Source organism: Rattus norvegicus, chromosome 14, assembly GCF_036323735.1.
Source record: "Rattus norvegicus strain BN/NHsdMcwi chromosome 14, GRCr8, whole genome shotgun sequence".
Taxonomy (NCBI): Eukaryota; Metazoa; Chordata; class Mammalia; order Rodentia; family Muridae; genus Rattus; species Rattus norvegicus.
The window spans coordinates 69511775-69521527 of NC_086032.1; the positions used below are offsets into that span (position 1 = coordinate 69511775).

General features: G+C 37.0%; 1 protein-coding gene across 30 annotated transcripts in view; it reads left to right on the top strand.

The window, feature by feature from the left end:
- Lcorl (ligand dependent nuclear receptor corepressor-like) overlaps positions 1 to 9753 on the top strand; it is a 137351-nt gene that overhangs the window by 28856 nt on the left and 98742 nt on the right. For 17 of the 30 annotated variants that reach the window (XM_017599474.3, XM_039092776.2, XM_063273773.1 and 14 more), the window contains one exon: positions 7063 to 7128. In XM_017599474.3, the coding sequence (XP_017454963.2) occupies positions 7063 to 7128 (66 nt within the window). Of the gene's footprint in view, positions 1 to 7062; positions 7129 to 7840; positions 7919 to 9564; position 9753 lie in introns of those variants that run through there. The other 13 variants (XM_017599472.3, XM_039092775.2, XM_017599473.3 and 10 more) reach the window with 5 other exon arrangements.

The window sequence follows — 9753 nt, forward strand, 5'->3', positions numbered from 1 at the left end:
CAAACAGACATGGTGCTGGAACTTTGGCTGAGAGCTTTACATCCTGATTCAGAGACAGTAGACAGGGGTTGGGGGGAAGAGAGAGGAAGAGAGGATGAGAGAGAGAGACAGACAGACAGACAGAGACAGAGACAGACAGACAGACAGACAGACAGACAGACACTGACTAGGCCTGGTGTAGGCTTTTGAAACCTCAAAGCTCATGCCTAATAACATAACTCTTCTAATAAGGCTATAATACCTTCTAATCATTCCCAAACAGTTCCTTGATAACTAAGCGTTCAAATATATAGGCCCGTGGAGCCATTCTTATTTAAACCACCACAACTTGTAAAGAAAAACTAACACATATGCTTTTCAAATTATATCCTAACAGAAAAGGAAGAATACTGAACTCAAACATAATAAAGTATATATATATATATATATATATATATATATATCCTATACATAAACACATATAAAACATAAATATATATATGTTAAAAATCCTAACAACTTCACTAGAAAGTTTTTGAGCTGATAAAATAGGATATAGAAACAACATATAAAAATCTGTAACTTTTCTGTATATCAGTAACATATATGTTGAGGAAAATAATTCATTTATGATGGCCTTCAAACAAACCAATCATGTAATAAACTTAATTGAAGAGACAAAAGTCTTCTACACTGAAGAAATAAACTGAAGAAAACAGGAAGATAAGGGACAAGCCTAGGGATCTGAGAAATGTATGTTATCAATTTGACAGTGTTTCTTAAAGCCCTCTATAGATTTTGTGTAATTCCTCTCAAAATTGACATTTTTATTTCAAAGTAAATACCATAAGAAAACTTGCTACTCTGAAGTAATTACAAAATAAGGTAAAATTTAGGCTTGGGAAAATGATACCTAAGTGGATGAGAGCTGGCATTTGAGCTCCCAGCATGTAAAATGCATGCAATCACAGAAGTACAAATCTTTTGTTTATCGGATATTTTATGTATTTACATCTCAACTATTATCCTCCTTTCCTGGTTTCCTCATCTCCCATTCGCCCCTTTACCTGCTTCTATGAGGATGTGTTGTGGTAAAATTAAAAAAGCGACAGAAAAGGTTCCTGCAAGTTCCCACTCCACCTTGACCTGTGCGCTCTAGCTGTTTCTCTGTCAGTCGCTTTCACACACTGTCCCCTTGGTGGGTTGTTAACCATGCCTGACACACAGATAGCATTCTGTGGGCTGTGCCTAGCATGGCCCCATGCCACACTAACCTCAAGTATTCTATATCCTAGCATGGCTTCCTGTCATGGACTCTGCTCACACTCCCAACAAACCAGTGAGATGACTCAACAAACTGTAACCCAACAACCAGATTTATATGTTAATTACTCAATATACAATACATCCACACGATTAACTTACAACCAGTTGATAAGGATATAACCCCCCCACTTAGGTAAGATATAATTTGTTCATCTAGACACACTAAATCCTGTACACATCTATCCCTTAAGAATAGTCATAACAACCTGTAAATGTGCAGAGAGAAATCTTAACACCTGCCTCCATGTTTTTTCGGATGCTTCCCTCTCTGCTCCAGTCTCCTCTGCCTCTCTAAAACTTTTCTCCCACCCATCCTTCCTTCTTATCCAATGATAGGCCTTGTTTTATCTTGTATCTGCCTTCACCTGCATAATGACATCAACCTACAAGGATGCTCCTCCTCCCACCCACCACTCCCACCTCACTGCCCTGGCATTCCCCTACACTGGACTATAAAGGCTTCACAGGACCAGGCTACTCCTATTGATGCCAGACAATGCCATCCTTTATTACATATGTGGCAGAAACCATGGGTCCTTTACAAATCTTAACTGTAGTGCTGGTGGGGACAGGCAGGGGTGGCAGGTACTTGGGGTTTACTGCCAGCACGCATACACACATGTATACACATACCTGCACACTGCCACATAAATATGTATATGCACTGTATACACATAAACACAACACTAAAATTTAAGAAACCATTGCGGATATCACACTTCTGATCTTTCATAACTTCATTCTTTTCTGACTTAGAAAAAGAAACTGAACCAAATGATTAATAAGTATGTTAACATTAATACAGTCATAAAACTCATATAGGAGCAAAAGTAAGACCAAGTAAACAAAGCACTCTTGAACAAAAGGAGTGTGCTGAAGTGTTTTAGAATTTCTTTTTCAATATGACGTACTTAAGTACAATAACAAAGGATACAGGGGTAGACAGTGTAGAGTAGAGTAGAGGAGAGTAGACTGGGGCACAGAAATAAAGTCACACAGCTAAGCCATTCGATGTGCAGGAAGTCACCAAAAATAGGTTGGAGAAATGAACAGCCTTTTAACAAGATAATTTAGAAAAGTTGAGTATCTGCATATTGCTATAGGGAGGTCAGCTAAGGAAGTCAGACCACTTCTATCAAGTTTTTGTTGGTATATCACTTAATAGATGGACAGAAAACCAACAAGCAAAAGTTTTATATGATTGAGGATGTAATTGAAAAAAAAGATATATGTCCATTCCAGGGAATAGCAGTGCAAAAGCCTTGCTGGTGAAACTGTGTTGGGGTTAGTTGAGACATTGTTTTTTATGGCTTTACAGGTGGATAAGGGAAAGTACATAGTGGGATCATAGCCATTTTCATGGTAAACCAAATAATAGTCTATAATTGTGTTTTGGGAACACAGAGATTAATGATTTGACATTAGGATATGTATAGTGGGGTAAGTGTTCTTCTACCAGTCAGATACTGTCAGTGAAATGTCATATGCCAGTCATCTAATCAGAGTTAGAGGACTGAACATTCTCAGGGGCTTTGCACTTGGCAGGGATTTTCAAGATCTTAAAGAGCATCTGGGAAGACTGGGGCCCTTTTTCTTCCTGATTGGATTAAGGGGACAAGCAGTTTGTCTCATTGTATGTAACATAAGGAAGGGATAATGAGAGTTGGCCATGGTCCCTAATTCCTGACTTCCTGGCTAGTCAGGAATCTTTGTCATTTGTAGAAGAATGAAATTTCATTTCACCCTATACAAAAATCAACTCAAAATTAATCAAAGACCTTAAAATACAAGTTAAATATTTGAAACTACTAGAGGCAAACTAAGGGAAATGCTTGAAACTATAGGGACAGGCAGTGGTGTTCTGAATAGGACGTAGCTAAGGAAATACAACTGAGAAATGGGCTATCATGAAATTAAAAGCTCTGGCAGTAAAGAAAACAGTTACCAGAGTGAAGATAGAACCTACATGAGAACAGAAAATCTTTAGCAACTGTTCTTCTGATGGGATTAATATCCAAAACGTATAAAGAATGCCATACTGAGACACCAAATAACTAAAATCCAGTCCATAAATGGCATATAAACCGAACAGATTCTTTTTGATAGAAGTTAAAATGGCCATCAAATATATGAAAACATGTTTTGTCATCTTTGTCCTTCAAAAAAATGCAGATTAGTACTACATTATTTCATCTCAGTCAGAAGGACTGTATCATCAAAAAAAATTGTTGATGAGAATACTCTAAAAAAGGAACCATTATGCACTGTTAGAAATAAAGAAGGTCTAGACATCCTGGAAAGCAGTTTGGAGTTCCATCAAACAAACAAACTCTAAAGTAAAGCTACCTATACATTTCCTGAATGAGTCAATCAGCATAAAATTCATATCCTATACACAGACCTGTATTAGTCAGGTAACAGAACTTATAAAATGAATCTCTCTCTCTCTACACACACACACACATATGTGTATGTATAAATGTATACATACATACATATAATACATACATGGCTAAACCAGCAGAGGTCATGGCCCAGATTAGAGCTGGGTCTTCCCACCTCATAGATTCAAATTAGAAATGGATCTTTACTTCAGATTAAGCAAAAATCCCTCAGATTTGTATTCCCCCATTTTTTGGTTTTAGTTAATTACAGATGTAGTCAACTTTATAACTAAGTATAACCATCACAATTGTTTATTGGAGCATGGTTTACAAGAGCCAAGTTATGAAATCAGGTTAGGATCCCAACAAAGGACAAAGGGGTGTGTGTGTCTGTGTACACATATACGTAATCATACGTGTGTGTGTGTGTGTGTGTGTGTGTGTGTGTGTGTGTGTGTGTGTGTGTTATTCAAGCATAAAGAAGACTGAAGTCATGTATATAGGAAAATAGATGGAACTATGATATCAAGCTAAACAAACTAGATTTCCTTAGTTACTGAAAAGACCATGACAAAAGCAACTCTTATAAAAGAGTTTTTAATTGGGGGCTGTTAGAGGCGTAGTTCTTTATGGTGGAGAACATAGTGGCACACAGGTAGACATGCATTGGAGAAGTGGATGAAACTTCTTTATAAGTGATCCTCAGGCAGCAGCGGAAGAGAGAACCTGGGCTTTTGAACCCTCCAAGCCTACCCTCAGTGACATACTTCCTCCAGCAAGGCCACACTTCTAATTCTTTCAAACACTTCTTCTCCCTGGTGACGAAGCATTTAAATATTTGAGCCTGTTGGGGGCCTTTATTATTGAGACTAGCACATTCCGCTCCCTGCCCCGCCCTCATGGGCTTATAGCCATATCATAATGCAAAATGAATTCAGTTCAAAAGTCCTCATAGTCTTTTGGCCTTAACAGTGTTTAAAAGTCCAAAGTCCAAACAAACTCTTCTGAGACTCCAGGCTATATCTTAACTGTAACCCTGTAAAATCAAAATAAAAAAGCAGATAACACTTGCAACATCCTTTGGCACAGAGTATACATAACTATTCCAAAAGTGAAGGAAGGAAGCATAATAAAATACCATACCAAAGCAGCAGTAAGACTGAAAACCAGCAGTACAAACTTCATATCTGATGTCACATTGTTCTTCAGAACTCCATCTCCTTCCAACCTTGTTGACTGCAACACACTTCTCTCTTGTGGGCTGGCCATATTCCTAGTTAGCAGCTCTTATTGTGGTATCCCACAACTCTGGCATTGCTAGCATCTTTGGGTAAGAACTCTAATATGACTCAGGCTTCTCCTTCACAACTTCATACATTGGACTCTCTGGGCCTTCATGCAAGGACAGCCCTGACACGTGCCTGGCCTCAGTGGCTTCCCTTAGCCAAAGAAGGAGATTCCACTACTGCTTTCTTGTATTAACTTTGATAAAGTCAGAACCACTTGGCTGAAGATGCCAGCCAAGCTCTGCAGGTAGTCAGGGCTGGAACTTTGCCCATAGTCAATTCCATTTCACCAGCTTTCTGTTTTCAGTGTTTTTTTTTTTTTTGTTCACTGCTTAAGATTCCCTTTAACTTCTAAGCATGGAGGCTCTTACCCTGAGGTTACCACTCCCTTTATCTCATTTATTATCAGGCTTTTCTTTAACCTTTTTATCTCAAGCTTAGCTCGAGAACTTAGCTCCATTACACTTCTTGGTGCTCTACTTCTTAAATTCTACATTTTAGATTTCTCTTTATTAAGACTGCTCCTTTTTTTTAAAATTATGAATCGGCACAAGAGTGATTACTAATAAACCACACAACAGAGTCAATAGTAGGCTCTCCTGAAATCTATTCTGCCAATGACATTAATCCAAAACTCAATTTAGCTTCAGACTGATTTTTAGGGTGAGGACAAAAAGCAGCCATATCGTTTGCCAACATTTCACAAGAGTGATCTCTAGACCACTTACTCATATTCTTCTCCTTTGGACTTGAAGTTACTCTACATAGTTCAAATCACTTTCAGTACCATTCTCTTAGTAGTGTGGCCCATTAAGACCCACCCAAAAGCATTCAGTGGTTTTTCTAGTTCAGAGTCTACATTGTACCAACAAGTAGCATCGTTCAGGTCTGTTACAGCAATACCCTACTATTGGTACCTACTTCTATCTTAGTTACTGTTCTGTTGCTGTAAAGAGATGCCATGGCCAAAGCAGTTTTTATAAAAGCATTTAATTGGGGGCTTGATTACAGTTTCAGAGACTTGGTACATTATCATGGCATGCAACATGGCAGCACAGAGGTAGACATGGTACTAGAGAAGTAGCTTAGAGTTCTACATCCTGATATGCAGACAATTGGAAGGAAAGAAAGAAACATTGGGCCTGACGTGGGCTTTTGAAACCTCAAAGCCCACCCCTTAGTGACATACTTTCTTGAATAAGGCCATACCTCTCAATCATTTCAAACAGTTCCCTCCCTGTTTTTCCCATTTTCCTTTCATAGCACTTGTTTCCTACTATGCCCTGTTTATAGCTCTCTCCACCCTCAGCCCCTTGATCCTGGTGCCATTTTACTTTCCTGGTTTCAGTAGTGTGGTTTCTTCAGAGTATATACTCATATCTAAAGATTTAAGCTAGAATTAAAAAATGGGAGAAAATATGTAGCCTTTGTCTTTCAGGGTCTGAGTCACCTCATTTGGTATAATATGTTCTAGCTCTATCATCATATTATCTGCAAATTTCATGATTTAACTTTTCTTTACACCTAACTAGTATTTCATAGTATACCTACACCACATTTTCATTATCCACTTATCAGTGTAGGACATTTAGACTTTTTCCGTTTCTTTGTTAGCGTGAGTAGAGTAGCAATGAACATGACCATGCAAGTATGTATGGAATATGATGTCAAGTTGGGCATATGCCACAGAGGGTTATAGGTGGGTCATATGGTAGATTTACATTTTGCTTTTTTGAGAATTCTCCATACTCATTTTCATTGTGGTTACACAGTTTTGTAGTCCCACCCACAGTGAATGACTATTCCCCTCTTCCCATATTCTGACCAGCATTCTTGATCATATTAGGTCATGATTGACACAACTTTAGCTTGGGTTAATATATGCATTTTAGTATTGTAATTACTTTACAATCTTAATTTCACAATCACTATATAATTAGTATATTAGCTAGTTTACTTTAAACTGGGTGAAAATAACAGTTACACTATGGTATATTATTTGTTGATTGACAAAAAAATTAGATGTTTTAATCATTTAAAAAAACTTTTCTAGGAGCTAATACAATTTTCTCTCTTTGAAAACACAGGTTTTGAGAGTATTTTAGAAGGGCTTTATGGACCACGGCTACGAAGAGACCTCAGTTTATTTGAAGGTATTTAACTTTTTTTATTTTAAAGTTGAAACCTTCTACCCCAATTAATAAAGTTGTTCTAGCAAAACTATATTTTAAATGTAAATATATGATCACTTTGAATTTGATACTGTTTTAAATAAATAAAATAATCCAATATTCTTCATTATTTATTTTATTACATGATATGTATTATACATTTGTGAAAGGCACAGTGACTTTAAATAGAAAATGAATTTTGTCTAAAGCTCGTAATATAATTTTATTTTTATGTGTCTACTATTTTATAAATTGAATATTCTGACCTATTCTTAAGTAGGATTTAAATTTAAAAATGACATAAATATCAAATCAATTAAACTAATCAAATTATTAAGACATGTAATTAAATTGAAGTAAGTAAATGTTCTGTGAAATAAATGTCTGTTTAAAAGCTGTTACTCCAGTTTTTATTTTAATTTTTAAAGTTTCCATACAAGTTTATATTGTTCAGCACATTGCCTACCACTGACCCTCCATTTTCATTTTCCACCTAACTCCTGTTAATCCACTTTGTTCCCTAGACAGGCAGTTTTGTATTATTTTATCTTAAAATTATTTGAAAATACATTATTTTAAGTATATAAATTCTAGGAATGACAAATGAACATACAATTTTGTCTTCCTGAGACTGGGTAAATTTACTCAAAATGATTAACTCTGATATCCATTTTCTTTCCTGCAAATGACATAGTTTTGTCCTTTATGGCTGGAAACAACTACAGTGTACAAATTACCACATTTTATTGTTCCTCAATTATTGGACACCAAGGTTGGTTCAATAACTTATTGTGGAAAGTGCTTCAGTAGTCATTGATCTATAAGTATTCTTATGATGTCTTGATGTGTTTTTCTTTCTACTTTTGTTTTTGTTTTGTTAAACATCCAAGAGTGAAGTAACTGAGTCATAAGGTAGAGTGAATTTTATTTTGAGAATCAGTCATACTGACTTCTGTAATGTTTCCTTTATTTTGTATTTTCACTCAAAGTGTGTACGTTTTGCCCATATCACCACCAGTATTTGTTTTTCCTTTTTTGAGACTTATTTTTATTATTTTAACTATGTGTACTACATGTGGGTATATCCATATGAGTGCAGATGCCCTCAAGACCGGAGGCATTGAGGAGCTGGAGTTAGAGATGATTATCAGCCTCCTGACATGAGTGATGGGAACCAAACTCAGATCTCTCTTCCCAGACTGACAATATTTAGGTTTTTAACTAGACAAGAAGGAGACCCTGTGACCCAGTTACCCAAAGATAATCCCCAAATCTTTTCTTAGTCAAGAAACACCCTGATTGATTGGAAGACACACCATTATTAAGGTTCTACTTGTCCAGGAAGTACTCCAGCAGCCTGGATTGGTCAGAAATGTCCATGATTGAATGGCTGTGTCCAGAGTCATTTGCTATTGACCCTCCATGATTTCATGGACAGGATGGATAGATCCAGGGTGGTGGGATAAGGTAATGCCATCGAGGTGGGCCCAGGACAAGAAGCCTCTCTTCTTGGTAATGAAGTGGTGCTGGTTGTTCTTGTAGCCATGCTAGATGGAGTCAAGGCACCTATCCTGTCCCTTTTGCTCATCATAGTGATGCAGCATGTGCTGCAGGAAGGTCAGGAAGGACCGTGGCCACACTTCTAAAAGCAGTCAAAATGGAAAGTGAGCCTAGCTCAGCCACAAGTGGGACATTTTCCTGTCCTTGACAATTTCACCCTAGAAGAGGTCTTTAAACTGCTACATGCATCAGCAGCAGTAACACAGGCCTTTCATATTGGAGAACATGAGGCCTGCCCACTGGGTGAACCAGCCTCATCATAGTTAATGATTACGTATTCTGAATTTGAATAATATATACTATAGTGAGAACTTTTGCATCTGTTCATCAGTGAGATTGGTCTGTAAGTTTCTTTTTTGTCTCTATTTGGTTTTGTAATTGGTAGTATTGACTTCATATAATAAGTTTGGTAGTATTCTTTCCTTTTCTATCTCAGAATAGTTTGTGAACCATTTGGTGGTAGTTCTTTAGAGTTACACATAGTCTATGTGGACCTAGACTTTTTTTAGGACAAGAATTTGTTTTAAATTATTGTTACTGATTCAGTACCTCTTTGTTTGCTGTAGGTCCATTCAAATTAGTTATCTTGATAGGTTATATGAATCTAGAAATGTATTTATTTCTTTTACACTTTCTAATTTAGTGGAATATGTTTTTAAAGTATGTCCTAGTGATATTTTCAATTTAATTGGTATCTGCCCAAATTACTTTTTGTTTATCTCAAAGTCTATTAATTTAAGTCTTTTTCTTTCAAGTAGTTTGCCTAAGTGTCTTAGTTAGGGTTCTATTGCTCTAAAGATACACTGTGACCACAGCAACTGTTATAAAAGAAAACATTTAATTGGGGCTCGTTTACAGGTTCAGAGGTTTAGCCATGAAGGAAGCACATAGGCAGACATGAGGTTGGAGAAGGAGCTGAGGGTTCTACATCTGGATCAGCAGTCAGCAGGAAGAGAGAGTGACACTGGGCCTGACTTGAGCTTCTGAAACATCAAAACCTACCTCCAGTGACACACTATCTCCAACAAGACCACACCTACCAAAAGG